Source organism: Pipistrellus hanaki (genome assembly GCF_964339955.1).
Source record: "Pipistrellus hanaki genome assembly, chromosome: 11".
Classification (NCBI taxonomy): domain Eukaryota; kingdom Metazoa; phylum Chordata; class Mammalia; order Chiroptera; family Vespertilionidae; genus Pipistrellus; species Pipistrellus hanaki.
Window position 1 is genome coordinate 23,261,630 of NC_140513.1, and position 19,979 is coordinate 23,281,608.

Below are 19,979 nucleotides of genomic sequence, written 5' to 3' on the forward strand. Positions count from 1 at the left end.
GAACTCTGATGGATAAGCAGGCACTAAGGAGAGGGGAGGGAGGAAAAGGTTCCGGGCAGAGAGGAGATGGTATGGGAAGATTATGAGGCAAGAAGGGGGCCGTGGAAAAGCTATAAGGTCACAAGGCTGAAAGGCTGAGAGCTGGGAAGGGTGGCGTCCAAGACCTTGTCTGTGAGGCTGGCCAGGCCACACCCTGCTAGCCTTGTAGGCCAGGTCGGTAGCGGTGTCTGCAGGACGGCTGCCCCCACCAGGAGGAGTCAGGGAGGCTGATGGAGCTGGCCAGGCTGGAGCCTCAGCCATTGCCTGGGTGGGAACTGGGGATCTGACACTGGAGAAGGGTTGAAGGGTAGGTCTACCATGTGCTTAGGTAAAAAAAAAAAATCTTGTGGTTGATGGGATGTTGGAGGGAAGAAAGAGGGAAGAGGGTCTGGATTAGGATTGGATACGATGCTCCCATTCATTTGAGCTGGGAACTCAGGAGGAGCAGAATGAGTTCGGGTTTAAGTCTGCAGAGCTTGAAGAATTTGCAGGATACTCATTCTAGGGACATTCTAGGGATGTCCTTATGTCCTGACTTTAGGAGCTGGGATCAGAGTCCCCATGACCCCCAAGGAGAGGGCTGAGAAGTCCTGGCTGTGCTCTTGTACCCTGTGGGGCCTGCCTGCGCCCAACCCTCCACCACCCTCTGACAGCCTCTATGCATGCTCAGAAACAGGCCATGGCTGAGCCCTGTCACCTCTCCTACTCAGGGCCCAGCAGGACCTGACCTCTGCTGCTGGAGGCGGTGACTCTGTACCAGCCCTGGGATTCACCCCCATGTCCCTGACTCACCCCCCCAGCTGGCTCCCCAAGGACCTGCAGGGGCTTCACTACCCCCCTCCCCCTCAGGAGGGAGTGTCTGGTCAGGAAGGTGCCCCCAACCCATTCAGGCTCCTCTGGATTTGCTGAACAGAATGAAGACTGGCCCTTTGAGAGAGCAACGTCTGCTCCCAGCCATGACCTCAACTTTCCAGCTCCTTACCAGACTGACCCCTTCCTCAGGCTCCTGCGTGGACATGAAGAGGGCCGGTTCCCCGGTGGCCACTGTGCTGGCCTGTGAGTCCCGGTCAGTGCTTGTGGGCATCTCGGCCTCCTCCCCTGATATCTCTGCCGAGCCTTCTTCAGTCTCTGGACTCTGAAGAGAAGACAACACGGGGACCAGGTCAGTGATCTACAGCCCTCCGGCTGGAGGGAGCAGACAGCCAGGACCCCTCCTGCACGCGAGTCCTGTCACTTCAAAGCATTTGCACATCCCAAACCTCACCTGATACCACTGCCCTGACTGGGGCACCCACACGGAAACCTTGACCTGCACACCACCCAAGGTGTGAGCACCCTGGCCAGTATTCTGGCTGGGTGTCCATCCCGCTCCTCCCTGCCAACCTCAGTGGCTGGCACTCATCAGCTGCCATCTACCCCCTTCCACTACTCCTGAGAGTGAAGCTTCCACCGAGCGCCCAAATCGTAGTGCTGGGACGAAACCCAGTCCCGGATGCACAGCTTCCGAGGGGGAGGGGCTCTCTGGCCTCACTGACCACTTGCTCTCCTCACTCTCCTGGCCCAGTGCCCTCTGCCTTCCATCCCTCATTATCCTCCCCAAGGTCACCAATAGTCCCTCTGGCAGACCCAGCTCTCCCATCCGTTACTCGGTGGGAATCCTGGCAGGATCTCACATTGTTAACCAAACCCAGAGAGAGCCAACACCAGCCACCGAACCATACTCTGCCTCCAGGCTTGCTTCCCCCATCCTTTCTCCACTCGGGCTCAGGTGACCTCTCTAAAACCTACTCTGACTACATCACCTCCTTCTATAATGCCCTCAGCAACTTTCCATTTCTTCGCAACACGCCTGGGCAGACTCAGAGGCCCCTTCAGCCACGTTTCCGGCTTTTCCTTGTTCACACCTGACCCAGCAGGTCTTGGTATGCTCGTGCTCATGCCTCCAGCCTTTGCTCCTGCTGATCCACTTCCTGGAACATCTGCCTCACTCATATCTGCTAGGCCACCTCTAAGCATCCCCTTGGTCCCACTTTCAGCATCCTCTCCCCAGGAAGGCTTCGAGTCTGGATTCTGGCCCCTTTGGGTGCTGCTAGAGCCCCATGTGCTTCTCCTACTGCACCTCTTACCTTCGGCCCAAGGAAGCGGTCTACCCTATTTACCTGGTGCCTGGTGCCCAGCCCAGAGCAGCACCCACAATCTGCTGAATGAGTCAACAGATGACTCAGCCTCCAAATTACTGTCTCCTCAAACGTGGTCCCACAGGCTGTCACTCACATTTTGACAGTGACTGCTTCCACTGAGATGGCTCCCCCCTCTTACCGCACCCCCCCCCCGAAAGAGGTGAAGTGGAGCATGCACTCCAAGCTACTTACTGGGGTGGCCCTTTCCCCAGGTTCCACGGTGGGCATGGAGAGGGTGGGGTCCCCAGTGGGCACCCTGCCCTCCTCGGCTTCCCCTGCAGTGCTGACGGTCACTTCGGCTTCCCAGGCAGTGCTGATGGTCACATTGGCTTCTCTGGCTGCTACTGTTGTTGCCAAGTCTTCTACAGTGTGTGGACTCTGAAAAAAGACATCGCAAGGGACCGCGTCACTGTGCCCACGGCTCTGATCAATGTGCCTGTGGCTGGAGAGAACAGACTGTCTGCACCTCTTGGTCAACTTGCATTTCTGTAGCCTCTTTCCCTCTGAGCACTTTCTTTCTTTCTTTTTTAAATATATTTTATTGATTTTTTACAGAGAGGAAGGGAGAGAGATAGAGAGCTAGAAACGTCAATGAGAGAGAAACATCGACCAGCTGCCTCTTGCACACCCCCCACCGGGGATGTGCCCACGACCAACGTACATGCCCCTGACCGGAATTGAACCTGGGACCTTTCAGTCTGCAGACCGACGCTCTACCACTGAGCCAAACTGGTTTCGGCTGAGCACTTTCTTACCTGGACCTCACCCCAGCCCAACGATAGTCCCAGAAGCACAGCCTCCCAGGGACAGAAGAGACTGCACAGCACCTGTCTGCACCCACCAGTGGCTGGGAGATCACTGCCTCCTGAACCAGCCTGCTCCAGCTCCGACACCTCTATCTGGACACATCTGCCTCCCTGCGACCTTCCCACGTGCCCATCCAGAAGCCATAGGAACAAGAGAAAAGTCTTTGCCCATGACTGCTTCGAGACCTGCAGGCAATTCCACCCTCCTTGTCCTCGCAGCCTTGACACCTGCTTCCTCTCTTTCTCTGTGACTTAGCTTCCTTCAGGATGCACACCCTTCCTGGAAGGTTACGCGGCAGGTGCAGGGAATGGAAGTAGAGCAGCTTTGACTGCAGGTGCTACCAAACTGACTATGTTTGATCTCAGTTTCCCAAAGTGGTGGCTGTTTTTAATTGGGGATTGTTTTGTTTTGTTTGCAAAAGTGTAGTTCTTTTGGATACTGAAAACTTATCAAAGTTAGATAGATTTCCTTGCTGCAGGATTTCTCAGAGCCTATAAGGAAGAAATTAGTGTAACATTTCCTAAACATTTGACAACAGAACCTTTTTTTCATATAACATATTGAGTCCTTGCAGAATTATTGTAAAAAACAAACAACAACAACAACAACAAAAAACACAGCACAAAACCATACATACAAAAAAAAGGAGAGAATAAGTATTGTAGTTACAGATTTTACTAGTAAAATGAGACTCTTTCTGACAGAACTTCAGCTAAAGTCCCAAAGGGCTTTATAATTAAGTACAACTAACTAATTAATTGTACAAGGTAAGTACAATTCCACCGTCATCAGGTGCCTTCCACATGCTAAAAAAAAGGAACCAGGCCACTTATGTGGGATGTGCTGAGAGACCATGAAGTGAAATTAGCCTCTCCCTCTGCCTCCGGGCTATGTAAGCAAAGGAAAACACCTCCTATTGGGAGAGTAAGAATTCCTTCGGAGAGAATTTTAAGTGGTTTCTCCCCTTTCTTCTGCTCACTACAAAGCATTTGGTGAGCTGAATACGTATTCCATGGAATTTGGGAGACAAAGGGACTGCATTTTTTATATCACACTGAACTGGGCTTTGGAAATAGGCTGTTATCAGACAGTGACTTGGAGAGTATGAGCATATCTGATTTTTCATCCTAGGACAATGGATAGGATGAGCTGACCCTGTGGGCCATTGTGAGAAAAATACATTGGTTTAACTTTGGTATCCAACTGTGTCCAGCATCTTACAAATTGGTTTTGTGGGTATAAAAGCCAATTACCCAACCATAGAGTGGACACACATGTAGCTAATCTGATGCTGTCCAGCAAGGGTTCAAAGAACAGAAGAGGGTGTGCATCTTCCCAATTGGGCGGGAGGGAGGCAGGTGCCATGGTGAGGACTCAGCACTCATCCCAGGCAGGTGTGAGCACCAGCTGTGTCCCCCTCCCTCTTCCCCTGGTGCATCCCTGGAGGCCTCTGGAGCCCTTGGACTCCTGCTGCCCCTGTCCCAGCAGGAGGGAGGCAGTCTCTACCATATTCAACTAAAACCCGAGTGGCCCCCTCAGGTGCCCAATACAAGCCACCATCCAGTCTAAAATACCACTGACATAGCAAATGGAATTGACTATTCACTCACCTCTCCAGTGACATGAAGGAAGGCCCCATCCCCCGAGCCAGGGTCTGTAATGGGGACCCGGTTCATAGTATGGACTTCCTCCAGAGTGTCATTCAGGATGTCACCAGACCCTGGGGAGCAATTTTCTGTAATTAATAACTGCACTTTGTGGTCTTGAAAAAGAAGAGCTCCCTCTTCACCGACTGACTTGAAAAGATACCCAGGATACAGGATTAAGAGAAAATAAGAAAAAATCCAAGGCGGTATTACATGTGCCCGAGACATGCGCCTGTAATCGGCCTGCATTCCCTGCCCCTTTTCGGAGGGGTAACCATTTATTTCAGACCGAAGTTACAGCCAACGTCGGAGCACAAGATTTGGGTGCCAGGTGAAAAACCAGCCCATACGCCCACAGCAGGGGCTGGCTGAGCAAACGGAAGGCAGTATTACATGTGACTTCTATCACAGTTTCTGCCACAACTGCAGGCCTAGAACCAGCTTCGGCGAGTCATTTAAGCCTGTGCCTCAGATTCCTCATCTGTAAACTAGGGATAATTCTCATCTTATTATGTGCTATAAGGATGAAATACATTAATACAAGGAAAGCATCAAGGATAGCACCTGGCATAGAGTCAGCAATGGATAAATGTTCATTCATTGTCAGTGTGATTCTATGTTTGTAAAGGGAAAGCAATTACATATGAGTATTCATGTTTTATCAACATTATATAATTCATATAGTCACTATATAACACATATAATATGTAAATATATATGAATATATGCGTGTGTGTGTATAGATAAACAACACACGCGTGGCTAAACCTCAATATTTAATATTGGTTTCCTCCTGACGAAACTACTATTTTTTTTGGTTCATGCAATTCTTTTTTTTTTTTTTTTAATATATTTTATTGATTTTTTTACAGAGAGAAAGGGAGAGGGATAGAGAGCTAGAAACATTTATGATGAGAGAAACATTGACCAGCTGTCTCCTGCACATCCCCCACCGGGGATGTGCCCACAACCAATGTATTATACATGCCCTTGACCGGAATCGAACCTGGGACCTTTCAGTCCGCAGACCGACTCTCTATCCACTGAGTAAAACCGGTTTCGGCCATGCAATTCTTCATTGATTAAACTGTAACCACAAGTACACATTTCTTTTGCAATTAAAAAAACACTTGGAGTCCTAAAGCAAAGAAAAAGAAATTATATAACATACATACATGCATGTTACAGGCTGGACCCAGGGCTAAGCATGTCTCATTCCTTCCCTCATTTAATTTTCCCACTAGCCTATCTCAACTACCTACAAGGACTTTCCCACCACCTCGAAGTTGGTGGACAGAGTCAGGACAGAACCCCACATTCTCAGTCTCCCCACTATCAATGCACTCCGTGTGTGTCCTGCTCTGACCCACATGTTAGCACCTAATTTATGAACCCCCTTATGCAGAGGAGAAACAGGCCCCACAGAGAGGGAGTGGCTGGAAGAAACCCTCGAAGCCAGGTTAATCTGTCCCATGCCCAGACATGTGCACACATGCTGTGTTCATGCATGCCCCATAGTATGAACAGTGTGTATGTGTGTGGAGGGGAGGGGGCAGGTTGGTGCTGCATTATTCAAGGCATCCATTGCACAGGCACATCCTGTAACTCTCATCATCCTTCCAGCTGCTACCACCGGGGGGTACTGTGCAAGCAGCTAGCCAGACCCCAGGCCTCAGAGTCCCCATCTCTTGGAGGATGGCGGTGAGGGTAGTGTGTGCCCTGGGGCAAGATGGTATCAGGGAAACCTGAATAAAACTATCGGGTGGCTTCCCCTAGGCTGGGACCGGGCTCTTCTTCACCCTCTGAACACTCTACCCAACAAGTACGGGAACATTTCAGCCAGCCCCGTTGCTTCTGTTTGGCCTTTTGTTTGCCAGAGAAGGAGTCTGGCTGATCACAGGGAACAGGCGAGTTGTGCTTGGATCTGGGTTCCCGTCTGGATTTGGCTCCCACCTCCTTTGAACTTACCCCTCAGTCTAGAAGAGGCCCTCACCCCAGAGCCCCACAGCCTCTGTCCCCTCCTTTCCTGTCCTCAGAAATCCTAGTTCACCCAGGAGAACAACATTGCAGTCACGCCATGCACCACTTCCACATCCTCTCATCACGGAGGATTGTGGACAGACAGTCAGAGACTCTGAAGCTCGGAAAAGTTAAGCAAGTTGCCCGGGCCCGGCAGCCAAAAGGTGGCTGAGAGGGCTTCCGTCCAAACTGTCTGCTCCCGGCCAGCCCCACAGTCTTTCCACAGAAACACCCTGGCTCCTTGGCTGTGTTATGACTTTATTAAATTATCAGACAATTTTTTTCTACTCAGTGCTGCATACCTTCTCTCACCCACAGATTTCCCAAGTTTAGTTATTAAAATAACATCCATTCACTGATGGCAGAAGTAAAAAGAACAATGATATGTAAGATGGTAAAAGGACATGTAAACTACTGGACTACAAACAAAAAAATTAAAACCACCCACAATCCTACCACCCAGAAAATATTACTCATAGCATTTTGTTGTATATTAGTCTAGCACACACACATGTACGTACACACACATTGTTTTATATGGATAGATGTAAATATAAATAACATGTTCAAAATGAGGGTCATAGCACACCTACAGCTTTTTAGTGGAGTCCACCTTGAACATGTCCCTGCATCACCAAGTTCAGGGCTGCACATATGAATGAAATATCATTTGCTCAACCAGTCCCTCAACGGTGGGCATCTGGGATGTTTTTAGACCTTGTACCTAGATCTCCGTGCTCTGGCGTTGACTCTAACTTTGGTCTGAAATAGCTATCCCTCTGATAAAGGGCGGAACACGCAGGCCGATGTCAGGCCTTGAGCACACGACTAGCTGCTGCCTGGGGGTCACGTCAGAAGTCGTGTTTTTGCCAGTGCTCCTTCATATCGCTTGGCAGGGACCAGAGTCCTGGATGGGGAGCTAAGAGGCTGGACTGCCCCAGGGCCTGCTACTGACCTCCTGGGCCTGCCCCTCCGTGGCCATCAGGTGGTTTTCCCATGTGTGCCACACAGGAGGTTAGATGGCCCGACCCTCTGAGAATCGGGGAGTCTGTGGCCAAGGCTGGGAGGGGCGGGGATTCTGGAGGGAGGCCTGGGCACCGACTCTGTCCCACCACTCATGAGCAGTGTGACTGTGGGCATGCCACTGACCTTTCCAAGCACTGGCTTTTCCATCTGTACAATACTGGCTGATAATAGCAACTCGGAGACGTGTGGTTGGGCTTTGAGATGACATATGGACACTTGGCCCACAGTAGGCACTTAATAAGCAGCAACAGCGATTACAAGCTTTTCTGTTAAACCTCAGATCCTTCTGGAGGGATAGTCTGGGGACTGAAAGTCCAGCTACACAAAATTAAAAGCCATCTCTGCCGTTTACAAGCCACAGAGCCTTAGCCGGGCGACTTGATTTCCCCACCTTGTTTGTCAAAGGCAGAAGGTGAAATGAGGTGCTCCACGTTCCACGCGTCACCCAGGCGGACACACCGTCACCACTCAATAGAAAACCGCCACGTGCGAAGGCACCCCCAGGACTTGCCTTGCTCAGCGCTGCTGTTCAGGATGGCACTCAGGTTGGTGGTTTCCAGGGTCCCCTCAGGTACAGGCTCCCCGGAAAGTTCCGAATCCTCGGAGGGAAAGGTCGGAGTTGGAGGTATGTTAATGGGTTCAACTTTTGATTCTTTAGGCTGAAGGAAGAAAAAAAAAAAAGAGAGAGAGAGAGAGAGAAACCCCAAAACATTTACTTGGCAGGAAAGCAGGAGAAAAGGGCAGTGAATAATATCCCTGGAGAAAATAATACATCCACAAAGTTCTGAAAGCTTAGACCTGCCTATTATGCACCTAGGCCATCACTGATGTTGCCAGACCCTGAAAAAGGTGCCTCTAGGAGTCATTTAATTCTGTCCTGTGTACAGCAAGACTCTGCCAGACTTGCCTAAAGCTCTCTGAACACAGAGACCACATTTCCGTATCCCAGGCTGGGAGAGAGGAGGTGGTCAATAAAGATCTCTTAGACCAGGGAATGAATGAGTAAATGAACACACAAGTGAATGAAGTAGGCTGCATTCAGTGAACGCTGTGTGAATCCAATCCCAGATGTGCGCTGGCCATGAATGCCTCCAAAAATAAGAGACGGGCGTGGCTCCCTTTCTTGGGCACTTCAGCTTCTGTGCAGTTTTTCCAAAGCCAGTTAATTCCTCAACCAACTAGGGGAAAAAGGGAACAAACAAAAAACCCCAACAGTGGGAAACAGAGTAGTTCAGAGATCCATGCAGAAAACTTGTTGGGGGGGGAGAGGGGGGTCAGCAAAGGTCACGACATCCTCCCCAGACCCAGGCTCTGGAGAGACAGGGCTTGCCAGTGTTCAAATAGTCTCATCCCTTTCTGAGCACAAGGGGCTGGGAGATGAAAGGAAGGATCCGGCTGACCATTATTGGACCTGTGATGTGGACCAGAAACAATTAAGACCCTAAGACTTCTTGAATTAATTTATGACCACAGCCATCACTTACCTAACAGAAAATTATTTCCTTAATGTCAGAATCTACTGTATAGACAATGAATCTCTGGTCCGACAGAACAAGGAGAGTTTTTATGGATCTAATGGCTCTTAGAATCTAATGGTTCAGTTCTGACGATCAATCTTGGGACAAATCTCTCTACCTATTGGCTTTGTTATATTGGGCAAGTCATATAAACTCACGGAGCCTCATTTCCTCCTCTGTAAAAGGGGGCCAATGATAACTACTTACAGGGTATAAAGTGCCTGGAGGTGCTCATAATAGGGCCATAGTATGAGCCCACCAATGTGTCAATATCACTATAATAGAATCCTAAAGTCTGAGAAAGAACAATACCTCTATAGAGATTTTCTCTAGTATTAAAGATGCTCGTTTTTTTTTAGTTATCTGCAGTTATGGGTTTTTAAAAATAATGGATATGAAATATTTATGTGCTAAAAAAAAGAGTGTCTTTTGTTGTATTGTAAAATCTCCAGAACAATAACTGTGGTAGGGCTAGAAGTCTTCCAGGAGTTGGGTCTTGAAGAATGAAAAGAGCTTCCAAAACCAAGGATGGAAGAAGGCATTGAAATGACAAAGGACACAGCATTGTCTGGGTCTATCAACCTGTGCTTGGTAAGGATTCCAGGACAGAAGCAGGGGGACAGAGCCAGGAGGCAGAGAGAGGGAGGGGAGCTGGATCTTTGGTGAGAAGTCTTGCCTCTGGCCTGGGCCATCTGTGGGGTGTTAGGCTGGGGCGTGGCATGGGCAGGTGTGTGCTTGGAGAGTTCACCGTGGTGCCAATGAGAGCACGGGCCTGGGGAGTTGAGGTTAGGCCAGGAGGCTTCACTGAAGAAGCCAAGTGAGGCAGGAACCATGGTGCACTGTGGGAGCAGAGAGCAGGGACCACCCCCAGAGGGGCTGTGAAGGCCTTTAGTACTTCCCCATTCCTCCCAGCTGCTTGGTGAACCAGCGGGGGCGTAAGGACCCTGTCTAGGCAGTTCCTCTCCTCTACCTGCCGGCATCCCCTGATGGTCTCTGGAAATCCTGACTCAAGCCTGGAGCAAGGCCGGTGGCTGGAAGTGAAGTCACTTTACCTGGGAATTGGGCTTTGGGATGAGGCGGGTAGGGCAGGTGAGGGTGCAGGAAATGCAGGACAATAAATGAGGTGAGGAGTGGGCTGAGCTCTGTAACTCAAGGTGGCAAAGATCAAATTATAGGAAATCACTGACTCCAGTCTGTCAACCAGAAACCTCCTTTGGAATCTCCTAAGAAGGGGGCCACAAATCCCTGCTCAAGGGCAGAGCGTGAATCTGGGGAGCTGACCCTTAGTGGTTGGTTTTCGGGGGTTAGTGTGGGTGGAGACCAATGTGGTCGGTGACAGAATAGGAATGTCAAGTCTTAAGACTTTTTTTTATTAAAAGTGTGGTGATTTGCTGAGCCCACACTCATATTCAACACATATTTCCCGAGGCCTTACGATGTGCCAGGTCCTTGGCTAATCGCTGGGATATGGAAATAAATAACTAAGAGGGTGGCTGTCCACAAACTGTTGAGCTACAGGGACACACAGATCCAGACTCAGACACAACAAACGTGACACATGGGACAGCGGAAGTGAGAGCCAAGTGCGGGGAGGGAGCTGGCCATGGCCTCGTGCGGACGGGGTCCTGAAGGACAAGAAGAAACCGGCCAGGCACAGCGGGGGCGGAAAGGGCTCTCTTTGCAGACAGAACCCAGGAGCGAAGGTGCGGACGAGGGGAAAGTGCTGGGTGTGTTTGGGGAACAGTGAGAATTTGGGTGTGGCTGGAAGAGAGATCTTGGCTGTGGGTCAGAATCACCTGCAAAGCTTTTGGTAAGTACAGCTTCTTGGACAGCACTTCAGAACTTCTGAGTTTGACTATCAGCCTAGGCAAGAGTTTTTGTTTTTGTTTTTAAAGACCTCCCCTCTCACTGTTTCTTGCCTCTCCCCCACCCTTCACCCCACCCCAGAATACTGACACAACTTGGATGCACAGCCAGGGCTGAGGACTTACAGGGATATTAATTCTAACTCGGCATATGATAGAACTTTCCAGAAATGGAAAGCTGTGTCAGCAGAAGCTGACTCAGCAGGGGGAAGCATGGGGTAGCAGGGGACTCCTGCCTTAAATGGGAAAGGGGGTGAGGAGGGAGGGGCTGGCTGCTTAAGGCCATGATTCAGTTCTCAGGTCATGGCTTGTGTCTTGAAGGGTGGCAGTTGGAAAGGGTGAGGACAGGGATGTAATATTCACTCCCAGAGAGAAGCCAGACAGAGAGGGAGGGGAACGTCTGAGAGCGAGAGGGAAATTCCCCCAAAGTAGAGGGAGGCAGCCCTGGATCCCTTCCAGGAGATGGTGAAAGGGGAAGTCCCCGCTCAGGGTGACATGATAGAGGGCACTCTGGGCCCTCCCTGTAGGACTCGCCCTGCCACCTCCCCGCTGGGCAGTCTCGGACAAAACGCTACACTCTTCTCCGCCTGAGAGTATCCTCTGGGGAATGAATGGAACAACCCGGTCCTGCAAAGGAGGCCGGAGGGAGGGAGGTCTCTGCGGGAGCGCAGGAGGTTCTGAGACCCAGGACGTGCTCTCAGCCTGAGCCTAGGACAGCAGCTCCAGGACCTCCAGGCCTGGCGCCACAATTCTCTTCAGGACTGAGGGCAGCCACAAGGGTCCAACATGCACAGGGAGGGGTCCCAAGAGAAACGGGCCCCTCTAACATAGCACCTCCACCCTCACAAATAGCCTGTAGTCAACAGGAGCATCCACAACGTTGGCTGAGAGCTGACTGTGCCGGGACCAGCCTGTGAGTTTCCCACGGGCCAATTCATTCCTCTCTCACTAACCCTGTGAAGCCGTCCGCGTCCTTCTCACCAAGGAGGAAGCTGAGGCTCAGGAGGTGAAGTGTTAGGTGGCAGGGTTGAACTCACACTTTGTGCGACTCCAATCTATACCGGTTCCCTTAAAACCACTGAGGAGAGTGGGGTTGGGGGATCTGGGAAGGGAAGTGTTTGGGGTGCCCCAGAGACCACCGAGCCCATCAAGTGCCTTTTCCACCTCTCCAGACACTTTGGGGATTTATTCTGTTCTCATTCCCCGCTGCAATGCACACCCACATCTGCCCTTCACTGCCTACCCAGGCCCAGGACAGGAGGCCCAGCGAGAGTCCTGACTCCACCACCCGTGACCCTGGCAAAGCCACCCTGTCCTTCTGAGCATCCACCTCCCTTGCAGGGTTGTTGCAAGGACTCAGTTAAGCCATAGAGACAAAGCACCAGCCACACAGCGGGTGTTGACAAATGCTGGTCCTCTTCCCTCCCTACCATTCCTCTACTTCTGTCCAAAGCTGCCCATCGCCAATGCCCCTTCGTTAGAAAAATCTCCCTGAGCAGCCCCTCCCCCTGATCATTTCATGCTCTCAAAGCCTGCTCCCCTCTCCCAGGGCCACCTTGGGTTACTGGTGTCTTTGCCTGAGTTCACCCTAGCTGTAATTGGTGCACTGGGGGGCAGCATCAGGCTAGAAGGCCCAAGAGACCACCATTCTGTGCCCTGGACATGCTGATGGAGTGCTGCGGGAGATGGGCACACAGGATTGCAACTCTGCTCAGAGCAGAGGTGGCCACTTTGGACCCATGACTTCCTGCATCAAAGCTGTCCAAGAACTGGCAACATCACCCAGGCCAGAAGCTCAAAGGCATGGCTGGAACTCTGGCTGAGACACAGGGGACCTGTGCTCTAGCCTCAGCTCTGCCCATGCACGTGAGAGCCAGTTTTCTTCCCCTTGCTGGGCCTCAGCTTGCCCATCTGTAGAAAGGGCACCTCTAAGAGGTGACCATTAAATCCCTCCAGCACTGCCAGACTATGGTCCCATCCTTCCCCACCCTCACCTCTGTCGCCAGAGATCTATAATGTATAACCTCTGCCTTCTTTCCATCTCTTTGATCTCTGATCAGAGATGAGTTTATAGAGTGAGCCAGGCCAGTGGAGATTGCTGGGCTTCTGTGTTCAGTGACTCAGACTCTGCTGGCTGTTTTCATTAACGCGGGCTCCTCGGTGTCTCCCCAGACTGACTCAGTGCTTTCGACACCACTTCCTCTGCGACACAGGGCGCATTCCCAGGAGGGTGGAGGCCTGGCCTCAGGGAGGATGGCTGGCTTCGCCATGGGGTCAGAAGTTAGCTCGTGGGAGGACCTAGCAACTTGCAGGAGTGACTTCCTTCTCCTAGCCAGAGTCCCGAGTGAGTAGAGGTTACAATAGCCACCATTCAGGGACACATCCTTCCTGCCACACATGGGTCTGAGACCTGGCCTTGCACAATCTCATCTAAACCTCTCAACAACCCCACCAGATAGACTTGTTTTATGGACGAGGAGCTGAGGCTCAGAGAGGTTGAGCAAGTTCCCCAAGGTCACAGAGCTGGGAGGCCGCAGAGCACAATGTCTGCCTCTGGACGGCCTTCTCATGCCGCAGCACAGGCAGCATTCAGATCACTGGTGCTCCCATGCGCTGGGGTTTTGCAAAATGCCTTGCTGGCCGGTCCCCTCCTGCTCTCCGCAGATGAGCTGACGATGGAAGTGACCCATCTGAGAACAGAGTGGTCAGACCCAGGCACTCTCTCTCCAGTAACTCAGGCCCCTACAAGCTGGCCCAGATGGCCTGGTGGCACCCCAGAACTCACCGGGGCTTGAGTGTAGGTGTCTGCGTCTAAGATCTCAGCGACTCCGTCTGTCTCCTGAAGCCCGCTGGCCTCTCCGGATGCCTGTGTGGAGGCAAAAGACACCGGGTAGAGGGCGCAGTTTACAGCTGGAGAGTCAGGGAAACTGCCTCCTCCAGTGGAGGAGTGTGTGTGCGTGTGTGTGTGTGTGTGTGTGTGTGTGCGTGCGTGCGTGTGAGAGAGAGAGAGAGAGAGAGAGAGAGAGAGAGAGAGACAGAGACAGAGACAGAGACAGAGACAGGGAGAGTGAAATCCAGGAGAGCACGTGCATGGTACACATGCTTGGTTATTCTTTTTGTTTCCTTCCACATTTTATTGCTCAAACAAACAAACAAACAACCCCACAGCAATCGATTTACAGTCTCTCTAACATAACTACTTGCATTTTGTCCAGGCTCCCTTCAATCTCCCTCAAAAGGCACCTGCAATCTGAGAGCTGTCACGGGAATTTTTCATTGGGAGCAGTCACATCGGAAGCATGCCTTCCTGTTGCCACCTCATCTTCATAATTAGCCATCTGATGGCAGTCATGGGGCCTGGGTGCTGCAGACGCTTGCCTTGTGTGTCGGCATCCGGAGGCGTTTTTTAAAAATCGGGACTGTTTTAAAATGCCTCGGGACGTGGGACAAATTGTTAAAAATCGGGACTGTCCCGCCAAAAGCAGGATATCTGGTCACCTTAGCCTTGTGCCTACTTTTTCAGTATCTCTCAGTAGTCACAGCAATACATGGATGGAGGCACACGGACACGTTGGGCTTACCTCCTCTTAGCTCACTGACATGCTGGCGGACCCCAGCCTCGAGGAGTGCCGGCATGCTCACAGAGCCTACCCCTACCTGGGAGGCTTTCCGGCTAAGGGCAGCCATCTTTACTGCCTGAATGAAACCAACTCGTGTTTTGTTTGAGAGTTGATACCCCCCAAAGAGGAACAGACATTCTAGGGCTCTGCCACGCTCTGCGTCATGCTATGGAACTCCTGCATCATGTATGGCTTCTGCCTGGAAGGTCTTTTCCCCTTCCTCTCACCACCACTCGCCTGTCATTGGTCAGGCACTGACTCCTCCCTGACCTGCTCAGGCTCCTCCTCCCTCACCTTCCGGCACTGTCACTGGAGTTGGGTGGTAGGTGTGATTTATCCCTTTATCTCCGGCATCCCCCCCAGGTCTGTCACCTGGCAGGTGCTCAGTATCCCGTGCAGGCAGGGATGAAGGAACAGACGGAGGAACGGGGGGAAGGACCTATCTTTTTCCTCCCCGGCCCACCACCCACTTCCATCTCAGGAACTGATTCGTTTGCCAAGCATAAACGCTAAATTTAGGTTCCCTCTTAGAGGAATTTACACCCAGGGTGTCTTAAGAGTTTTAGCTTCGATTTTAGAATCCCGACACCCTGTCTTGGCAGGAAGTCTGGAAACCAGGCCACTGACTGCCTCAGCTGCAGAAACACCTAACACCTTAGAAAAAAAACACAGCCCACCGCAAACACCGAAGAGATGGCTGAAGTTCTTACAAATAATAAAATAAAGCCCCAAAGCCCAAAATAGGACTTGAGTTAGCACTTGCCAAGATGAGGGATTTCAGAGGCTCCATGACGTTGGGGATGAAGAATGGCCTGGGCACCCAGCCTTTCCCTGGCAGATGGGTTGTTGGGGCTGCAGGGCCCACTGTAAGGGGTGGGGGGAGTAAAGGGGGGATGGGAGCTCACCGAGGATTCCTCGACTTCACACCGCTTCTCCGGAGCCCTGGGGTCGGGGTGGATGGTGAGCTGCTGTATGGAGCCCTGGGGAAAAGCAGAGGGGTCAGAAGCCACCGCTTGCACGTTTATAGTACAACCATCAGCGGAAACATGATTGTTTTTGTAACGGAGAAGAACCAGTGACAGGGTGGTGCTGGCCGTGACAAGCAAACCAAGCCACCCGTAGGCCCGTGCTCATTTGGGGGTCGGTGGGAGGGGTGGAGGGGGGTTTCTTTGCTTAAACCAACATAAATTTGAGCCCCACTGTCTGGAGACCCCCTTGGGGAGTATTGTGTTCAAAGCACAGACTAACACAGCAGCCTCCTAACTGCTCCCAGGCCTCCTAACTGCACTGTACAAGCACGCCCCAGCACGTGGTGTTTTGTGGAAGAGCCACACTCAAGGGACCAAAGAGCCACAGTTTGCCTACCATGGCTCTAAGGCATCAGGTGACACTGAAAACTCAGGACTGGGTTCCAGCCTAGCGTTTTTCCCACCGTGCATGCAGGCCTCGTCGAGGGCTCAAGGATAAAATAATAACAAGCATATTCGCTCATGTGAGCCCCACTGTGTCCAGTGGCCTCCCCGGTCTGCAGGGTTTGGACTCACGATGAATTTCTCCAGCTGCTTGGCCCCGGCGCTGCCCACGAAGATCCCGGCTCGGGGCTCAAACACCAAGGCTCGGGAGGAGCGCTGGAAGGGGACGCGGCTGTACTCCTCGCAGTCCAGCACGAGGGTCACCTCCTCGCCCTCCACGATCACGTCGAAGCGGTTCCACCGGTGCGTCATGACGGGCACGGAGAAGGCGGCGGCCTCCCGGGACACGGCCGAGCCGGGCTCCGTGTAGTAGAGGATGACCCGCTGCTGGCCGTCCGCCACGGCCGAGAGCTGCAGGCCCAGGTGGACGACCGTCTGGAAGGTGTCCGTGACGGCGAAGAGCACGCCGCCGCGGTCGCTGCCGGGCTTCACGGTGACGCTGATGGCGAAGTCCCGGAAGAAGGCGGGCGGCAGGAGCACGCTGGCCGGGCGGCCCACGTTGGCGCCCGGCCCGAAGCTGTAGGCCGGGGAGCCCCCGTAGCCCGTGACGAAGGACACGGACGGCGACAGCGGGAGGCCGATGATCTCCATGAGGTCCAGGTGGGCCTGGGAAGGCGGTGCTGCAGGGAGGCAGAGAGAGGCCACGTCTCACACGTATGTTCAACTCTGCTTGGAAACGAGGGAGGGACCGCAGAGGTCACCTGAGATGACCTGAGGCGTGTTAACCTGCACCATACAGTTTAACCGCCGCTAGCCACGCGTGGCCAGTGAGCTCCCGAAGGGTGGTTGCCCCCCTGAGATGTCTCGTAGTGTAAAATACCAATTTCCAGTACTTTGTTTTTAGACAAAGGAATGCAAAAACACTTCATTAATAGTGCTTACATTGATTACATAAAGGGGGAAATACTGTGTAAAATAGATGCACTTTTGAATCTTTTTAAAGAATACTATGAGAGCTGAAACTGGTTTGGCCCAGTGGATAGAGCGTCGGCCTACGGGCTGAAAGGTCCCAGGTTCGATTCCAGTCAGGGGCATGTACCTTGGTTGCGGGCACATCCCCAGAAGGTGTGCAGGAGGCAGCTCATCGATGTTTCTCTCTCATCGATGTTTCTAACTCTCTATCCCTCTCTCTTCCTCTCTGTAAAAAATCAATAAAATATATTAAAAAGAAGAAGAAGAAGAAGAAGAAGAAGAAGAAGAAGAAGAAGAAGAAGAAGAGAAACAAACATGTGCTCCCTCCACGCCCTCCTGGCTTAAGAAAGAAAATACCAATTCAGCCGCAGCTCCATGACCTCTCCGGTCCTCTCCCCCTGCCACGCCCTGGGGCAGCCGCTGGGGGGACGGGGAGGGCACCGTTCCCACGCAGACTCTGTGCTCATTAGGCGAGGATGTGTCTCTAACACAGTGTGGGACCACTGCGTGTCTCTAAACGCCACATACATGTTGGCAATCCGCGTGTACTCTTCTGGCACCTTTCCCCCCTCTAATCGACACTGTTTTTGAGGTTTGTCTGTGCTGATGAACAGGGCTCTGTGTGTTTTAACAACAGTACTCTATGGTGCAAACAGCCGTAATGGATTTCCGTGGATGGAAAGTGAGGTTTCCATCATATTACAAACATGACTGCTGTGGACTTCCTTATACATGTCTCCTCGTGTGTGTTTACCTGCACAGGCAATCCCTCCATCTGGGGGTAGGCTTATTGGATGATAAGGAGATATACACTCATAACTTCACTGAATGTTGCTAAAATGTTCCCTGAATGCCCTCACTGGCTGCTCAGTGGTTAGAGCGTCGGCTGCAGATGGATGGGTCCCGGCTTGATTCCGGTCAGGGCACATACCTGGATTTCAGGCTCAATCCCTGGGCCCTGTTGGGGTGTGTATGGGAGGCAACCAATTGATGCATCTCTCTTACATTGATGTTTCTCTCCCTCTGTTTCTCTCCCTCCCTTCCACAGTCTCTAAAAATCAATGGGGGGAAATATATCCTGGGGTGAGGATTAAAACATAAATAAATAAAATGTTCCCTGAAGCAACTGTGCCATTTTTTTTATTGAGACATAATTGACATACAGCATTGTGCATCTTTAAGGTGTGTATAATGTGTTGACATGATACATTTATGTAGTGCAATATGATTTCCACCTTAGCTTTAGCTAACACCTAGGGCAGTGGTCGGCAAACTCATTAGTCAACAGAGCCAAATATCAACAGTACAACGATTGAAATTTCTTTTGAGAGCCAAATTTTTTAAACTTAAACTTCTTCTAACACCACTTCTTCAAAATAGACTCGCCCAGGCCGTGGTATTTTGTGGAAGAGCCACACTCAAGGGGCCAAAGAGCTGCATGCAGCTCGCGAGCCACAGTTTCCCGACCACAGACCTAGGGCATGCCAGGTAATCGTCATTCCTTTTTTTGTGGTGAGAACATTTAAGATGCACCTGTACCGCTTTACACGCCACCGGCAGTGCGTTCTTGCCAACCTTTAGGGGAGGCAGAGGGATGTGATTTGGGCGAGGCCCATGGGGCTTTCCAACTACAGAAACCATGTTGATTTCTTATTCCCTTCCAGTGCCTGGTGCTGTTGCAGGTCCTCCTTCTACCCTGAGTGCTTTCCCTCTGTCACCCACCTACCCAGCCCCGCGCCACTCAGTGATTTTGCCAGGATACCTCCTCTCATCAAGACTCAGCCTGCTCTCACCTCCCTTGAACATGTTGTCTCACCTCCTACACCTACACCTCCTCCCCCCCTTCCTGAGGCTGCATTAGATGTCCCCTCAGGGCACATTTGGGCCTCCACCACAGTCCCTGCACGCTGCATTTCACTCTTGGGGGTTGTGTCTCTCTCACCATTGGACCATGAAGACAAGGCCCACACCATGCATCTCTGTGTTCTGAGCACCTGGCCCAGTGCCGATGAATGAATGAATGAATGAACAAATGAAGTCCAACCCGCTCCTCTTACAGAAGGTGTGAGTGAGGTTCAAAGAAGGAAGGGGTTTGCTGGCTATGAACTCAATCCAAAGCTTTCTCAATCCAAAGCTTTCTCTCTCCAGTTTGCAACATGCACTAAAACCGGGATTAATTAAAGTATGACAGACCTCAGGAGGCATAAACAAAATGATTGATGAATCTGGTTAAATTTAACTACACAGAAATTTTTAAAATTCTGGAGAGCAAAATAAAAATCCCCACAATGTAAAATGAAATCCCCAAATTGGGCGAAAATATTTGCTACATATATTACAAACCACAAAGTAATTAGCCAGATACACAAAGCCAACGAGTACGCAGGAGGGCAACAACCCAAGAGAAAAATGGGCAAAGAACAAGAAATTCTTTCCACAGCAAAAGAAGTAAAAATGGCTCTTAAACACAGGAAAAGACAGTCAGCCTCACTCAGAATGAGAGAAACGTACATTACAACTACAAAGACACACCCTTTCCCTATCAGTTCAATGAAGCTAGAATACTGGCTAACGAGGTATTGGCAAGGGCTGGAGGGAACAGGCCGTCTCATGCCATGCTGGGGGGGAGAGAAATTGGTGTAACATCTGTGGGAGGCACTTTGCCAATATCTATCCAAATCACAATGGCACAGGTACTCTCTGATCCAGTAATGACACCTCTATGAATGGTTTAACAGGTAAAGTTACATCTGTGAAATGTGAAGTGATTGAGCATCGATCTATGAACCAGGAGTCACGGTTTGGTTCCAGTCAGGACCTGAGGTTGTGGACTTTACCCCCAGTGGGGGGTGGGCAGGAGGCAGCGGATCAATAAC

At 51.3% G+C, this 19,979-nt stretch overlaps 1 protein-coding gene across 4 annotated transcripts in view; it reads right to left on the reverse strand.

The window, feature by feature from the left end:
• COL15A1 (collagen type XV alpha 1 chain) overlaps nt 1-19,979 on the reverse strand; it is a 91,845-nt gene that overhangs the window by 42,575 nt on the left and 29,291 nt on the right. For 3 of the 4 annotated variants that reach the window (XM_084898696.1, XM_084898697.1, XM_084898699.1), the window contains 7 exons: nt 16,264-16,811; nt 15,625-15,699; nt 13,885-13,965; nt 8,229-8,376; nt 4,637-4,746; nt 2,412-2,597; nt 1,022-1,174 (listed from right to left, as the gene is read on the reverse strand). In XM_084898696.1, coding sequence (XP_084754822.1) covers nt 1,022-1,174; nt 2,412-2,597; nt 4,637-4,746; nt 8,229-8,376; nt 13,885-13,965; nt 15,625-15,699; nt 16,264-16,811 — 1,301 coding nt within the window. The remainder of the gene's footprint in view (nt 1-1,021; nt 1,175-2,411; nt 2,598-4,636; nt 4,747-8,228; nt 8,377-13,884; nt 13,966-15,624; nt 15,700-16,263; nt 16,812-19,979) is intronic. The other variant, XM_084898698.1, reaches the window with a different exon arrangement.